At 32.2% G+C, this 18,057-nt stretch overlaps 1 protein-coding gene across 4 annotated transcripts in view; it reads right to left on the bottom strand.

Annotated features, from left to right (window-relative positions):
* The window catches only part of Rictor (RPTOR independent companion of MTOR complex 2), a 114,202-nt gene that overhangs the window by 55,992 nt on the left and 40,153 nt on the right, over positions 1-18,057 (bottom strand). For all 4 annotated transcript variants that reach the window (XR_003301949.2, XM_026401781.2, XM_026401782.2 and 1 more), the window contains 3 exons: positions 17,515-17,612; positions 3,873-3,937; positions 2,666-2,797 (listed from right to left, as the gene is read on the bottom strand). Coding sequence is in view for 3 of the 4 variants with exons in the window: in XM_026401781.2 (XP_026257566.2) it covers positions 2,666-2,797; positions 3,873-3,937; positions 17,515-17,612 (295 nt within the window). In the remaining variant the exon portion in view is untranslated. The remainder of the gene's footprint in view (positions 1-2,665; positions 2,798-3,872; positions 3,938-17,514; positions 17,613-18,057) is intronic.

The following is an 18,057-nucleotide window of genomic DNA, read 5'->3' as shown; positions in this document are numbered from 1 at the left end:
ACCACACAAACAATAAATAAAAGAAAGGCATCATTATAAAACATGAACATTTCTTCCTACTAGGAATAAAGAGGGACATTTCATAATTATAAAGGTATTAACCTTTTGAAGTCTTAATGAATGCAACATGAAATTTCAAGAAAAACAAAGTCTCAATAGCACTACATCTATTAAACAAATCAGAATTTTTTAAATACCTAAAAACAGAAACTCAGCAAGTGAGATTTAACAGTGAATTCTGTTCATCATGTAGGGAGAAAAATCAACATACATATTACACAAATTCTTCCAGAGAATAAAAAGAAGGTAATACTTCTCTAGTTATTTCATGAAACATATTCCTAATACCAAAACCAGACAAATTATTAGTGGAATTAAAAAAATAAAAGCCTATGCCTCTCATGAAAATAGTTGTCAAAAGTATTATGCAAAATATGAGCAAACCAAATTCAGTTATAAAAAAGTAGAAGACAGCAGAGCACAGTGGCACAAATCTGTAATTCTACTGGCTTGGCAGTAAGTTTGAGGCAAATGGTTCCACTGTTCAAAGCCAGCCTCAGCAACTTAGTAAAGCCTTAAGCAACTTAAGGATACTCTGTCTCAAAACTTAAAAAAAAAAAAAATGAAAAGAAAAGAAAAAAGCAGGGCCTACAGATGTGGCTCAATGAGGGCCTTTGGGTTCAATCCCTGGGTATGAAAAAAAAAAAAAAGGAGAAGACATAAAAACAAGTAGTGTTCACTTCAAGAATACAGACCAGGAATATAAAGAAAATTTACTAAAAGCCTATTGAAAGTACAAACAAAGGCTAAATATTAAATACTTTCTACCTGAGTTCACGAGTAAAACACTAGTATCATTCTAATAAGTGTTATATTCAAACAACTGCAGTAAAGCAAAAACAAACAAACAAACAAAATAAGGCTAAAAGGCTAAAAAAATTTGAAAGAAAAAAATAAAATAGTCATCATTTGCAACTAATGCTTATGTGCATAGGAAATCCAATATAACCTATAAACAAGTAGAATTGCATAATGAATTTGGTGTGGTTGCTAGATAAGAGGTCAATTCCCTTTGCCAATGTTTTTCTATATAGTAATAGCTATAAACAGTAAAGAAAAATATTTTAATTACATTAGTACTATTATTCTTTAAAAACCTAATGCATATGAATAAACTTTACCAACAGTTCAAGACCTCTGCAGAGAAAACAACAAAATTTATTGAAAGAAATCAAAATTTCCAAGAAATTAATATTTGGATGATTCAATTAAAATGTCAATTCATCCCCAATTAAACTACAACTTCAATGCAATCCTTACTAAATTCCCACAAGTTATGCAGAAATGAACAGATGATTCTAAAATTTATATGTAAATGCAAAACCCAAAATAGCCAAAATAGTATTTACGAAGATGGAGGACTCACATGAACAGATATCAAGATGAATTATAAAGCTAAAGTAGTGAAAACAGTGAGAAACTAGTGTGAGAATAGACAAAATGACCAACTATAGAGAACAGAGAAAAACATACTTAGTGACCTGATTTATAACACAGGTGAATTTAATCTAGACACAAAATAAAATTTTTGCAATAAATGGATACTCATAAAGATAAAAATGAATCATAACTTGATATCTACCTCATACTTTATCCAAAAATCAAATTTGATCAAGTCAAAACAGATGATTCATAGACTTACATGCATAAAGAAAAAAAACCCAAAAAACACAGATCTCTTTAAAAGAGACAAAAAGCACTTTGAATTTCATTAATTATAAACTTTTGTTCATCAAAGAGTGAAATGGCAAGACAAACTCAATATAGAATATATTCTAACATATATTCTATAAAAAGACTCATGTCCAAAAAAACTGAAGAATTCCTATATAACCCAAAGGACAATCCAATTTACAAATGGAAAAAGTTAGGATAACCAAATTGGCTACAAGCAAACAAAAGTTCTCACTTACCAAGGACCTGCAAGTTAATACTAAAATAAGAAGCCATAATGAAATCCATTCCAAAAAGCCAGATTTGAAGACGGAAAACATCAAATGTTGATGTGGAGAAACTGAAATTCTCATATATTGGTGAAGTAGTATTAAGTCAGAGCAAACATTTGGAAAAGTATTTAGCAGTATATACTAAAGTTAAACAAGTATATGTCCTCGTAATTCCAGTTCTACATATAACTAAGAGATATAAGAGTATATATGTCTACACAAAGATTTGTGCAAGAATAATTAAAGCAGCGTTATTCAAAATAGTTAAGAGCTGAAAATTATTCTGTTGATTTTTCTGGGTTATTTTCTGTGGTCTAATCATAAAATGAAATACTACACAGTACTAAAAAACAAAAATGAATTAACATGGATAAATCTCAGATACCAGTCAAAGAAAAAAGTAATTACTGTAAACTTTCAACTGATATTGAGGAACAGGAAAAACTAGTGTATGATGAGAAAATTCAGAATAATATTTACTACTGGTTGAATATATAATGGAGCTCTAATGTCATGCTGAAAATATTCAAAGTCTTCTTATTTCCTGTATATGAATGTAAAAATTGTCAAGCTTTACATAAAAATAAATGTACACTTTACACAAGAATGTTAAAACCTGATATAAAAATTTAAAACCATATAAACTCTAAGAAAATTACCTAGCTATTAAATAGTCCACTTTCAATTTTAGCACCTTCTGCAGAATACTGGAGTCTTGTATAAGATACCGAAGTGCCCGTAGCCCTGCTGCTCGCACTTCTTTTGCTTCATTTAATAAAGCTAAGCGCAAACTGTGTGAAAATAAACAAAAGAATTTTGTTGCATGAGTTTCAAATGCACATAAAATTATACTACAGGCTAAGAAGTATCCTTTATCCAAAACACTAGGGATGAGGAAAGTTTTGGATTCTGCAATTTGGGGGATTTTAGAATTATTTGCATAGACCATACTAAGTGAGAATTCCTAATCTGCAAATCCAAAGCTTTTGAACACTTATATGACACTAAGAAACTTTCAAATTTTGGAGTATATTGGATTTCAGACTTTAGGATTAGGTACGCTCAACCTGTATCAAATTCTTCCTCAGTGGAGCTATGTAAAACTTCTAACTATGCATTATTAATTCTACCTGAATTTTGCTTATATAAAAACCATTCACTCCAAACCACAAATTTCACTTAGTGATGGTAGTGTTTTTAATCTTTCCTTCTTGGTACATTCTTATAATCAAACAAATGTTACTGAGTTTTATTCTATCTTCTATGTCTACATTATATAAACAATAGGAAATTAAGTACATCTTTTTCAAGCTATATCATATATGCCTCACAATCTATTCTCTTTCATTTGTCTTATTTGATTCTAACTGTATAAAAGAATCATTTGTTTAAACCACAAATAAAAATGCTTTATAATGACAGCACAGACCATTTCTTTCAATTTTAATTCCTAAGAGAACCATAAAGATGAAAATGAAAGTATATTAAATATTATGCCTCTATCAATATGCTTGGGTAAATCAGATTTGCCCTAAGTATACATTCTCTTAGAGATCTAGAGTTATAGATTTCTTTATTCCTGGGCCGAATATGAGAAAAATTCAACCTGGAAATTTTAGATTTAATTTGGAAATTTAAATTATAAAAATCAAGGTGCTTTTGACCATTAGCTTTGGTTCTTCATGTTTAAAAATTACAAAGTATCAACAAAGATTTACAAGATAACAAAACCACTGAAGATCCTGAATGTTTCTAATGTTGAAGTAGCTTACTTCAAAATAAACTATTAGGGGCTATATTATCTTATTTCTAGTTTAAAATTACTAAAATCCGGAAGAGATGGGGAGGTAAGTGAACAATACTTACCAAATTATGATATCTTCATAGTTAAAGCCCAGTCTTTCTTCACTATGTCCAATATCACAAAGAAGCTGTTAGAGAAATAAAACAAAGTATGTATACATGAGTTGTGAATTTTTATACATATTTTTAAGTTAGAAAATAGACATTTTAATAAATGTTATGATTTTTATGATTTTACCATAAAACTATGCAGCTTTATTTCTTTTAAAAATTTTTTTATTTGTTCTATTTAGTTATACATGACAGTAGACTGTATTTTGACACATTATGCATATATGGAGTATAACTTCCCATTCTTGTGGTTGTCCATGTTGTGGAGCTTCACTGGCTGTGTATTCACATATGAATACAGGAAAGTTATGTCTGATTCATTCTACCGTCTTTCCCATTTCCATCCCCTCTCCCTTCTCTTCATTCTCCTTTGTCTAATCCAATAAACTTCTATCCTCCCCCTCTTACTGTGTATTAGCATCCACATATCAGAGAGGAAAATTTTGCCTTAGGTTTTTTGGGATTGGCTTATTTCAGTTAGCATGATAGTCTCTAGTTCCATCCATTTACCAGCAAATACCGTAATTTCATTCCTCTTTATCGCTGAGTAATATTCTACTTTGTGTGTCTATACGCGTGTGTGGGAATATATCACATTTTCTTTATCCATTCATCTGTTGAAGGCTCCAAGGTTGGTTCCATAGCTTAGCTGTTGTGGATTGAGTTGCTATAAACATTGATGTGGCTGCATCACTATAGTATGTTGATTTTAGGTCCTTGTGTATATGCTGAGGAGCGGGACTAACTGGGTCAAATGGTAGTTCCATTTCAAGTTTTCTGAGGAATCACCATACTACTTTCCAGAGTGGTTTATGCAAATTTATTTCTATCATCTGTTTTTTATTTGACCTATCAAATTTAAATTTCTTTAACCCACCTATCCTATTTTCAATAAATCATTTCTATTATTCTATTTCCCCACAGTAATTTTATTGTTTAAAAACTACTTTTTAAGTGTTTACTTTAAAGTTTATAGCATATGTTCCTAGCTTATAAGTCTAACAGAAATTATTTCTATACCATGTTCTCAATAATGTTAAGTCTTAAAAAATTCTAACTACATTTATTGTCCTCATATTCCATTTCACTGTTATTTCTTTTTCTATTTCTAAACACCATAAGGAATTACTGTTATTGTTTTAGTTTTTGTAGTCAGTATTTAATCAATATCAATTTATATTTATGCCCCATTAATAAATTATCAATTTATATTTATCATATATTTAACATCTTCATTCCTTTCTTCATTTTAGTAGTTCCTCCTAACTTGAAAATTGTGTTTGTTGTTGCTACTGACAAATCTTGTTGGTGTTTTGATTTAATGTTAGCCCAGCTTCCTAGTTACAATTCCCTTAATTTTAGTTTGAGAATAATTTTTCATTTTAGCTTTCATTTTTGAAGACTATTTTGCTGGATATATAGAATATTAGGTTAACTGCTATTTTATCCCAACAGTTTCAAGCCATTCTTTCTCTTGAGAAATTCGCTGTCAGTGTTACTATTGGCTATTCTGAAAGTTATAATCTTTTTTCTCAGTTTCTATTAAAGACTTTTTTCCTAATTTTTTTAGTTTTTTGTTCTTTTCTTTTTTATTAGTACATTATAATTATACCTTAACAGTGGGATTCATTGTTACATATTTGTACATGCAGACAATATAACAATATTGGTAATTTTTTTTTCCCAGTACCTCTCTTGTTCCTCTTATCCCTCACCCTGGTCTTCTTCATTTGTTCTCCTGATCCCCCTTCTATTTTCCTGTGATCTCCCCCACATTTTTTCCTTTCTAGATTCCTCAGATGAGAGAAAATATTTGTATGTTTTCTGTGACTTTCTGAGTTTGGTTTATTTTGCTTATCAAAGTGCTCTCAAAATTCTTCAAAAGAATAAAAGTGGAACCATCATATGACCCAGGTATCCCACTCCTTAAGATTTTTCTAAAAGAACTAAATCAGCATATTGTAGTAATACAGGCAAATAAATGTTTATAGCAGCACATATTTACATAATTATTATTTACATAATTATTATTTACATAATTCACTACAGTCAAATTATGTAAACAGCTCAGGTGCCTGTTAATATATGAATGACACCATGAAGTTTTATTTAGTAGCCATAAAGAGGAATGGAATTTAGGCATTTGCTGATAAATGGATGAATCTGGAGAACACTATGCTAAATGAAACAAGCCAGACTCAGAAAGTTAAGGGTCCTATGTTTTCTCTCTTGCATGGAAGCTAGAGCAAAATAAGGGGATAAAAACAGGGTTGAGAAATCCCATGAAAATATAAGAAAGATGAAGGAGGAGAGAAGGGAGATGAGCAAAGGGAGGAAATGCAGAACAAAATCAACAAAATGATATAATGTACATATACGAATATACCACAGTGAATTCCCCATTTATGTATATCTATAAAGCACCAATTCAAATAAGTAAATAAATAAATGGAAGGAAGATAAGTAGACGAAGAGGAACCAGGGGAGAAAAGAGAAGAAAGAAAGAGGAAGTACTAGAGACCAAAATGGAGCAAATTATATTCCATTCATGTTTGATTATGTCCAAATAAACCCCTGGTAGTATGTGTAACTAAAATGCACTAATAAAAATTGGAAAGGGGTATATATCCCCCCAAAATAAACTTAAAATAACCCTTTTTACTCTAAATTTTTAAAATTTGGATTCATCAGGGCTTAGTGCTGTGGAAAGGCATATGTGTCCAAAAAATGTACATAAGCCTAAGGTACTTTGGAAGGATATTCTAACAGGACAATGGAAAGGTTCTGACCCAGTGATTGTCTGCAGTCAGGGGTCTGTTTGTGTGTTTCCACGGGAGAACAGCAGCCGATTTAGATTCCAGAGAGATTAACTAAAGCGATTTCTACAGACCAAAAAGAAGATGATTTGGCTCAAATCTATAACAGCTGATATTCAGAACTCCAGTTTGGCTATTCTTACATCTGCAACAGTGATTCTCCCACACCTGGAGGCTAATGAATAATGAACACCATTAAGGCCTATTTCAAATGTAAGAAACCTTGGGGCTTACTTGTGGGAATATCTTCAGACTCATATGCAAGTTACAGGAAGAAGGATGGGATATCCAAAGAAGAGTCAAACCCAGGTGGTAACAGGATGCCTTTTTTCAATATCTATTTTATTATTGCCTTTTCCCACATCATGAAGTTTTATTCTATTTTTTGAGCTCATACAGACCTAGGTTAATGTTTTTCTGATCAGTTCTATTTTTTGACTGTAGAGTTTTTAAACATTGCAATGGAGATCTCACCTGTGAAAAGCTACAAGGCCTTTACTATTATGTTACGTGTTATATGTATTGTGTTATGTGTGCACACTTCTGTTTTGTGTTGTATGTCTGTATGTGCGTATGTCCATATATCATATATGAGGAGCGCTCATGCGAGGAATAGGGTGGCTCTGGGATTAGGGCGAATCCTGCTGGGAATAGTGTGGCTCCAGGATTAGGGTGGATCCTGCTGCCTCAGGCGCCTGCTACTTTGGGAGTTCCTGTTGAGTTCTCCCAGGGGTTCCTGGAGAATTGGCTTGAGCCCAGAGAAGGGAGTGTGTTCCCGGGAAGTGTGTGTAGAGTGCTGGTGAGAGTTCGGGAATAAAGAGTTGCTGTTTGAACCTACAAGGCTTTGTGGCGGCTCAGTTATTTTGTGCCCAGCCAGACTGCGGCAAAAAATATTTAAATAAAAATAATTCTCTCAAGTTCTCCATTTTCCTACAAATAACATAATTTCATTCTTTTTTAAGGCTGAATAAAACCCCATTGTATATTTATGCGACATTTTCTGAATGCATTCATGTATTAAGGCTTTTTTCTTTGTCTTTGGTTTTTAGCAATCTTACTATGATGGGTCCAGGTGTGGTTTCCTTTGTACCCAATGCTGCTTAGGGTAAACAAGAATTACTTAATCTGAATTGATATATTTTATTAGTTTTAGAACATTCTGTACGTTATCTCTTCAAACTTATGTCAGCCTAAATCTATTTATTCTTTTACAGTAATTCAATTATAATGTATGTCAGATCTTTTCATGTATACCACAAATCTCTAAATTCTCTATTTTATTCTTCTTTCTCTTATCTCAATACTTCGGCTGAATATTTCTACTGACCTGAATTTTGATGTGTTTAATCTTATATTAACCTTATCTAATAAGTTTTTTCTTAATGAGATTTTAATTCTAGAAAATATATTATTCTCTTGAATTTTCATTTAATCTTAGATTGTCCAATATTCTTAGGAAAATATTAAACTTTTGTCTATTTTCTCCATAGTTTCCTTGATTTACTTGACAAATTAATTACAGTTTTTGAAAATGTTATTCTTATTAGCTATTTTCTCTTTTACTCTAGTCAGGTAATCAGCCCTGTCCTTTGGTGGCTTCTTTGACATCTGCTCATATACCAAACTTGCAGATTCCCGACAATGTTATCTTTCACTAAATACAGTCAGCCTTCTCTCTGTTAGGCCACTGTACAGCGCTGAGTCAAAGTTAGGTGGTTATTCTGGTTAGACTTAGTTGAACTGCTTTTTCCTTGCCCTCTAAGGTTTCAACTGAAAGCTTGTTGGTAAGAGACTTTGTCTTACCAAGAAATTTAATTTCTGTCTTACAAAAATACTAAAAGCTCTACCCTTGATTTTCAAAGATTTTTCTGCTTAAGTTTTCAGTTTCCCTTTCTAGGCAGCCAGTATTCATGTAAAAAATGTAGTGCAGGGAGAATTTTCTTATGCTTGATGTATCCTATGTCTTCACCAAAAGCTCTGGGCTTTTTTTTTGTTTGTTTGTTTTCAGCAATAATAATCCTATGTCTAATGCTATTAAGCCTCAGTTTCCTGCCCTTACTCCATACCAGGAAGTATTCCCTGAGTACAAACTGTTGGAGAATGAAACTCACTTTTGAAGATTCTCTCTTTTCTGAAATTTTGACTCCTGTACTTCTTGTCCCCTGCCTGTGCAGTTCTCTGATGCTTTCAAATAGGTTTTCTTAGTAGTTTTCATTGAGAGCGCTGGTCTAAAGCTAGCTACCTAGATTCTCACTTGTATATATAGGGTTTTAACATAGGTAAGAGTTTTAAACTTTGATTTTAAAAGTTTCATAAAACTTTCTCAAGTTATATACTGGGGCTAAATGAAACAGATTAAAGAGTAGTTAAACCATTTGTTTAACACTGTAGATGTAGAGAAATCTCCAAAGTGGCATTAATTCTGCCTCAGTATGAAGTTAGAAAAATCATAACCATATAAAAAAGTGGTCATCAAATGTAATAATATAAGTTCATAACACTTAGAAAATTTCCTAACTTCTTTAGAGGGCAAAACAAAAACAACAAAACAACAACAAAAGAAAAGAAAGAAGGAAGGAAGGAAGGGAGGGAGGGAACGAAAAATATTCCAAGTAGAATAGAGCTGAGAGCAGGAATAGAATACCTGCTCTCATGTATGGCAATATTGCAGATATTGCTTACCAATATTCCTATAAAATCTTTAAAATTTTAAAATACAAACAAAGTATATTCACTTTCCAAAAGGCATGACTTTTTTTGGTCTCATTTTTATTGTTTGATGCACCATGTTGCAAGTACTTAAAAACTGAAAAGAATAAGAACTTTGTATACATACATGTTGACTTAAAACAATAATACAAAATTTTCTAAGTTTTAAATTTATACCACTAAAAACCCATTTGCACACCTAAAATTGTAAGTAATGTAATAATCAAAAATATTTGCAAGAAGCATGATAGTCAAAAAGTTAAGGCATATATATATGTTTTCTAAGGCTATAGACTGGGTGGCTTAAAAAACATAAATTTACTTCCTTGTGATTCTGGAGGCCAGAAGTCCAAGATCAAAGTGATGGCAGGGCTTTTTTCTTTGGTAAGACTCTCCCTGACTTGTAACTGGCCATTTTTTAAAATGTATCTTCCCATGGTCTCTTCTTTGTGTTTGTCTGTGTCCTAATCTTATCTTGGAAGAACACCTGATATACTGGATTAGGCCTACCTATATTCCCTCATTTTTCCTTAATTATCTTTCTTAAGGGCCCTATCTTCAAATATAATCACATTCTGAGGTAAAGGGAGTTAGGACTTCAAGCATTTGGGGGAGACACAATTCAGTCCACAGCACTCCATCCTCTCCTGGAAATTAATACAAATAACTTATAATGTAAAGGGTTCAAACAAACCATGGGAAGAATTCTAAGTAACCAAAAGAAGATCAGGCAAAGAAAATATGCAAGAAATTTACTGAGGAAATTAAATGGACAAATAAACAAAATACATTCATGTTTCCTAAATCCTGAATTGAATAAATAAAAAATTCCATTCAGAATAAAACTAGTATTCTAAATTCCATAGAGAAAAAAAAGCATCAAAATAGGAAAAAATCATTTTAAAATGATTGTACCAGATAAAATACATTGCTAATGTGATTATAAACAAAAAATATTTTGTAAAATACATTAGAAAAATGCACCAGGATCAGAACACACTTTTGGAGATTTATTTTAGCAAAATAATATAAAATACATAAATAGTGAGTTCAAACACAAGATGCTTATGCCATTATTTACAAATAGTAAAGAACTGGAAATGAATATTCATAAAGGAGGAAACATACACAATCTATTAATGTTATGTAATTTTTTTAAAAAACACCTAAAAAATTCTATACATAAAAATTACTTAAAAACAAAAAGGAAAGTGAAATCTTATAGATGCTTATATGGTTTAGATATAAGGCATCATCCAAAAGCTCAATGATAGAGTTTAGCAGTGATATGATTGGGTTATGAAAACCTAAACCTAATCAGTGCATTAATTCACTGTATGGATTGACTGGGAAGAAACTAAAGTCAGGTAAGGTATACCTAGAGGAGGTAGGTCACTGGGGGCAGAGTACCCACTTTCTCTACTTCCTGATTGCTCTTCACACCCTTCCACCATGATGATCTACCTTACCTCTGACCCAGAGCTATGGATTTGGCCATCTATGGATTGAGACCTCTGAAACTATAAGCCAAACAAACTTTTCCTCCTGTTTCATCAGGAGGAAAATTGCTCACCAGGTCTTTTGGTCACAGCAACAAAAAAATCTGATTAAAATAATGCTATCATTTGGAGGTTAAATATTGCCCCAAAACTCGTGTCAAAGTCTTGGTTCCCTGTACGACCTACTGGGAAATAATGGAATCTTTAGGAGTCAGGGCCTAATGAGCAGTCCTTAGGGACTTGCCCTCAAAGGGGATTCTGGGATCCTCTTCCCTTTTGGTCCCTGGTTCATGATTTAAGTGGTTTATGCTCAACCATGTACTCCCACTATTATGTGCAGCCTTGCCAAAAATGGGGCCAATAATAATCAAAACTCTGCACCAAAATAAACATTTTCTCTTTATAAGTTATTGTGTCTGGTACTTTTTTTATAGCAAAGAAAAGCTAACACAATAGGTAATTTATTTACATTATTTTTCTCTTTCTTCCTTTTTTTTTTTTTTTTTTTTTGTAGTAGGGATAGAATCCAGAGGCACTTTACCACTGAGCAATATCCCAACCCTTTATGTTTCGTTTTTTAAAAATTTGAGACAGGATCTCATAAGTTGCTGATGCTAATACTGAACTTGCTATTCTCCTGCCTCAGCCTCCCAAGTTGCTGGAATTACAGGCATGTGCCACCATGCCCAACTAGGTAATTTATTTTCCTCTTTGCACTATTCTGGATTTTATACATGTTCAAAATGAAGACATATTACTACACAATCTAGGTAAAGTGAGATATATGTGGTATTCATAAATAGTAACATAAGTCACTGTTAATCTCAAACCTTGGAAAGCAGGTAGCATTTTTATAAGCGAAGCCAAATGAGGCATAGAGATATTAATATAACTTCCCAAGGCCATAAAGCTAATTCAGTAGTGGAATCAGGAACCAGACCAAACCAATCGAGGCCCAGAGCTCACTGTAAAAAGTATTAGTATAATTTTGTATTGAAATTCTTTGCACAGAGGGTAGGGAGAATAGAAATAAAACAAACTGAATATAATCATCTCATCACAAAAAATGGAAGAGTCTAGAGAACTGCACTCTACCTATATATACATAAATAAGTGAAGTTAAGCAATATTTTCTCCTGAATAACTAGTTTAAAAATGCCATACAAGATAGCCTATTTCAAAGAATTAAAACAAAAAAAAAACTACACTTTTACTGAAAAATAATTTAATATTTATCCATTTGATAGTTCCCTGGTATTACAGATTATTGGTATTCTAATATTGTCACTATGTAGTAGCAAATAGAAATAGAAAAAGAAAATAAAGGTTTCTTTTCATGGTGCAATGATTACTTTAACCTAATTCTTCTCCCTTGTGGGACAAGGAATCAAACCAAGGGGCACTTTACCACTGAGCTACCTCCCCAGAACTTTTTATTTTTTGAGACAGGGTTTTACTAAGTTGCTGAGACTGTCCTTGAACTGGTGATGTTCCTGCCTAATAGTTAGGACTACAGGCATATGACACCAAACCTAGCTAAACTGTAGATATATCGTAATTTTAATGGAAAAATTAATGATGCCTAGAATTTCTTTATATCAACATGAAATTTTGTGCTTTTAAGGTGGGGAAGATGTTTCATTATCTATGATTTACACCTATCAACTCAATTTCTGAAGAAGCAATATATCCATTCTTCTGCTACAGTGGGAATAAATGAAAATATTGCTTTTAAATTAAATGAGCTTATTAGGTATAAACTAAATGTTCTATGTGTAAATAAATTCACATATATCAAGAAAAAGAAATTAGAGAAGTGTTAGCATTTTAAATTCTGGATTATTAAAGAAATATACTTGCAGTATTAGAGTCATCAAGAGTTCTCATACAAGTTTCAAAATATGAGGAATAATTATCTTACTACAAAATTTTTGTGGCAACTTACTCACAAACTTGTCATCTCCTAATTTATATAACCAAGCCCTAAAATACCAATCAAACCCCTTAGGAGTTTTCCTCAATGTAAAGAAATAGTAGAAGAACACTGAGTTGGAGAATTTAAACTATGAGCATCTATCTCATCCTGCCTCTAAAACTGACTAAATTAGTAATTAATCTTCAACCATCAGCAGTTTCTTCATTACTGTCTTAGCCATTACTAGTAATATTCTGTCTCCTGTGTTAATGTCATTAAACTAAAACTGCCTCCCAATCACACAAGTTATTATATACAATAAATGAATGATTAACTACTTTTAGATATTATTAAAGACCTTAGCAAATGTAAGAATTAGCATTAGAGTTGGCACATGAAATGCTAAATTACTATTTATCACATTCTCACTGAGGCAGGGACCCAGCATGTCATGCGCTTTTTAAATTGGTTTTATAGGATCAGAGTACATATACAAGATGCTATAAGAGATACACTCTCCTTTTTAAGACTAAAAATGGTAAAGATGATATATCTTAGTCATATGGAAAGTATTTATATGAGAATTAAGTCAACAAAAAAGCAGAAATGAGAATTGAAAAGACAATATAATTGATGATGACAATTGTAATATAGCTTAAACGTAGAGCACTTATCTAGTATGCACAAGGTCCCACATTAAATCCCCAGCACCACAAAAAACAAATGAGAATATGATTGATGCCTGGGTTCTTTTGCTTGAAACTGGGACACAACATTTGGTTTTCCTAATTATATGGGAAAATAACTTCATTTTACTCCAATTAAGATGAATTAGGTTTACTGAATTTGTTATTTGTGAAATTAAGCATTCAATATCATCAGAAATTCAAAATTATTTTATGAAGGTAGCATTTTAAATTTAAATATAAGCAAAACAAGTACTATATCACAAATATTATTTTTAATTGGGGCAAAAGGCTAAGAATATGGCTCTGTGGTAGAGTACTTGCCTACTATATGCAAGGCTATGGGCTTATCCCTACTACCACAAAAAATAAAATAAAATGGAGTAAAGGTTTTGATAACATGTCATTGGTTTGCCAAAAAGAAATCCATGCCCATCATCAGTGAATAAATTTGTTTTTGTTATAATTAATCTACATGGTGCAATTATACAAACACTAAAATATTCGTAAGAGGTTCTCAACAGTATTATATTCTGAAAAAGTTAGAACTGTAAATCATTTCTAGATAACAGAATTTTTCCTGCAGTACTTATTAAAATAACCAACTTTTAAAAGGTATTGAGTAGTTTTTAATGTTTTTCAATTTTACTGATATTGCTCCAAAAGTGAAATAAAAAGTTCCCTAAAATAAGCAACAGAGAATAAGCCAAACAAAAAAAGTATTATCACATATATTAAAATTCCATGGCATATTTTTAGAAAGCAATTTAAATACATAAAAGCCAATTTTAAAAAGTAGATTGATATGTACAGAAAAGGAAAGCATTCTATGGTATACTGAGAAAAGCAAGCTACAAATCAATATGCATACATACTTATATATAACACATATACCTTTATATATAAATACTTATAAGATAGCATGTTCTTGTCTATAAAAATGATGAATACATGAGTAAATGGTAAATAAAGTGAGCACTACAAAAATACTTCATTTTGTTTATTTCACTTAATTCTCACAAACCAGTGAAACACAAACACATCTACACCTCTATCAATATGTATCCATCTACACATACACATACACACAAACACACACAATCTATCTATCTACATTCACTCCTATTTATGTGTATTTATATCAGAAAAGGATAAGTACCTACTAATAGTTACCTCTGGAAAATGGTATTTTTTGGAGTGGGAAAGAGGGTGGAAAAAGATGTGAGGGAGAACTTTCACTTTTAGTATAAATTCTGCTGTAGCACTTTTTTATGTTTAGCTTCTACTTCACTTAAAAAAAAAAACAGCAAAATAAACATTCCTTTGGAGCTTTTACCACAAAAACAGGAAAAAACAACTTTTATAATATAAACAAGATAAAACATTTTCATCTTTAAAAATTAGGATTTTAGATTATGAGCATGCTGTCAGTTTTAAAAACAGAATTCTAAAATTATATTCATCAGCAGTCTGCTATACACATTACTTTATCTAGTGAAATGATGTCAGAAAGCAAGCATGGTGTGTGACATTCACATGATTAAAGGATCACATCACTAGCTGCCTCTCCTCATACCTTAAAAGGAAGTTTTAGAAATAAAGTTCACCCTATACAACATTTTAGCATCACTGGTCTACTTAAGTAACTTAACACTAACAGCTAGGATTATACTTAATAACAAAATAAATGATAGTGAACACAAAAGCTCATATTTAAAGGCCGGGGATATAGCTCAGTTGGTAGAGTGCTTGTCTCGCATACGCAAGGCCCTGAGTCAATCCCCATACAAAAAAAAAAAAGTGTAAAGTCTTCTCAATCTAAGAGTCTTCTCAGTCTGATACAATTAAACAGCTATTATATGACAAGCTTTGGGGTATAAAGTAATGTGACTAGAAAAGTATAACATATTTCTTGTGTTTGAGAAACTAAGTTTAAAGCGATAGTAACCTATAACAAATATCATAGGGGACAGTGACCAAATAACCCCATTAGCCTCCTGGAATCATTATTATTTTTTTCTTATTCTATAAAGCTATTTTTGGATTTCTGAGAATTTCTAAATTTTACTCAATGATGGAATGAACTTACAGATTTTATAGGAATAACAACTCAATAAATATTTATAAACCTAGGTCTCTAAGAAAATAAAATTTAAAGACATAATTAAATTCAATAAATGTTTTGTGCTAAATCAGTGAATAATTTTTATAATAAAATCTATAGACATTTATTTACAGCATGGTTCTTAACTAGCGGAAATTCTGTCCCCTAGGGAACATTTGACAACACCTAGAGGTGTTTTTGTTTACCACAACTGGTATGTATGTGTTGAGGAAGGAACTACTGGTATACAGAATATATATATATAATAGCAGGATATCAGGCCAGGGATACTACTAAACACCCTACAATGCAAGAACAACTTCCCCAAACAAATAATTATCTGGCCAAATATGTCAAAAGTACTGATATTAAAGATAACCCTGATTTACTTTAACATCTTATCAATCTGCAACTCAAACTATTAAACAGCCTTACTTTCTTTGAGTTCACTAAAAAAAAAAAAACAAGAGAAGTGGCAAAAAGTACAAAACAAAACAAAAAAACAAACTGCAGGTTGAAATACATTGCTATGAAGCATATCTTGCGTGTCAGGCACTACACAAAGACTTCAACTCTAAGGACAAAACATCTCTAAGTAAAGAAATCATCCCATGATTTGCCTTGCTAGTTAGTCAGAGATGGGCTGCAAGACTCCATCTGTTTGATCTAATGCTCATGCTTTTCCCATTACATCATTAAGCAGCCCAAAGAAATTTTAATCTAGTCTAAAGTTCACAAATGTTATTCATGGGACAGCCTCTCTGACCTCATCTCAGGGTACAGTCCCTTTTAGTGTAGACAATTACTAATAAGGTTGGCTATCTGGTTGTTAAATCCATAGATGATTTAAGATCATAAATAAAAAAGCTGCTACTAAATGGCATCACAGCCAAAGGAAAATATGAAAATTATTTTGTTAAAAAAGAAGTACGAAATACACAAATGTGTAGTGCCTTCATTATAGAAATCACTGTATTCTCTACAGTGGCTCAGTGATAGAGAACTTGCCTAGCATGTGCAAGACCCTGGGTTGAATCCCCAACACTGCTAACAACCAAACAAAACATAAAGTGGCACAATGCACTAAGGTAAAAAGAAAAAAAAAAACTGAGAAAGGAGGGAGCAGTCAGAGAAGAAAGAGAAATGGGATAGAGAATGGTGAAGAAGGGGAGAGAGAAAATGAAATGAGTTAGAGAAGAAAGAGAAATGGGATAGAGAATGGTGAAGAAGGGCAGAGAGAAAATGAAATGAGTTAAAAAGAAATTGAGAGAATAAAAAGGAAAAAGGGAGCTGGGTATAGGGGTGAACACCTGTAATCCCAGCTACTTAGGAGGCTGAGGCAGGAGAATCAGCATCACAAATTTGAGGCCCAGTCTGGGCCTGTCTCAAAATAAAAAAATTAAAAGGACTGGGGAGTGTAGCTCAGTGGTAAAGTGTCCCTGCAATCCCCAATACTGGGTGCAAGATTGGGGCGGGGACTGGATTGTTGACTTAGTAGTCATTTTTTTTTCTGAACAATATTTTTTATATCAAGCATAAATTTTTATTATTAAAATACATTTTATAATTTAAAAATACATGACATCCAGGTGTGGTGAGGTGTACTTAAAGAGTCCCAGCAACTCAGGAGCCTGAGGTAGGAGATCACTTGAGCCCTGGAGCTCAACACCAATTTAAACAACATAGTGAAACCCCATCTCAAAACAAAAACCACATGAAAAAAATCCATGAGAAGAAATGGAGAAAAACACTAACATTAAGTGAATATACAAGAACTTTTTAATGATGATTAGGAAACATCTAGTGCTAGGATGGTAAGGAACAAACAATTTTATATGGTAATAATAAAGATTCAAATTACTTACCTTAGTAAAGTTATTCAGATGGCCTAGCTTTCTCATATTTGATACTCCTTGCAATTTGGCCACATTTTGGAGTATTTCCCTTAAGTTATCAGAAGGTTCTAGAAAAAAAGGACAATTTAACATAATTTTATAAATATTTTCCTCTTCAAACATCAAGACATGCAGTATTAAAACTTCACAAAGTTTGCTCAAAATAAATTCACTTAGTAGACTTGAAATACCATAGCATGTGCAAGACCCTGAGTTGAATCCCCCAAATGACATCAATTACCTTCACATTTCTATTCTGCTCTTACCTAATGTCCAATTCTGTATATCACCTCGAATTATGCAGCCAAAAAATCATAAATCTCAACACAGTAGTCTTTCTTGCTACTATGTGGCAAAAGGGACCAAATATGCTGTTCTGTTTGGATCAATCAAAAGATATTAGCCATCAAGCAGCCCAGAACAATGATTTCCAAAAAAAATGACAGAAACATATGTGTGCCCTACAACTACATCAGCTCACTGCCTTAAGAGAGTTTCCAGGCCCTTGTACCA

This window comes from Urocitellus parryii, chromosome 1 (genome assembly GCF_045843805.1).
Source record: "Urocitellus parryii isolate mUroPar1 chromosome 1, mUroPar1.hap1, whole genome shotgun sequence".
Taxonomy (NCBI): domain Eukaryota; kingdom Metazoa; phylum Chordata; class Mammalia; order Rodentia; family Sciuridae; genus Urocitellus; species Urocitellus parryii.
The sequence above is the reverse complement of the archived record's forward strand: the minus strand, read 5'-3'. Positions and strand labels throughout refer to the sequence as shown.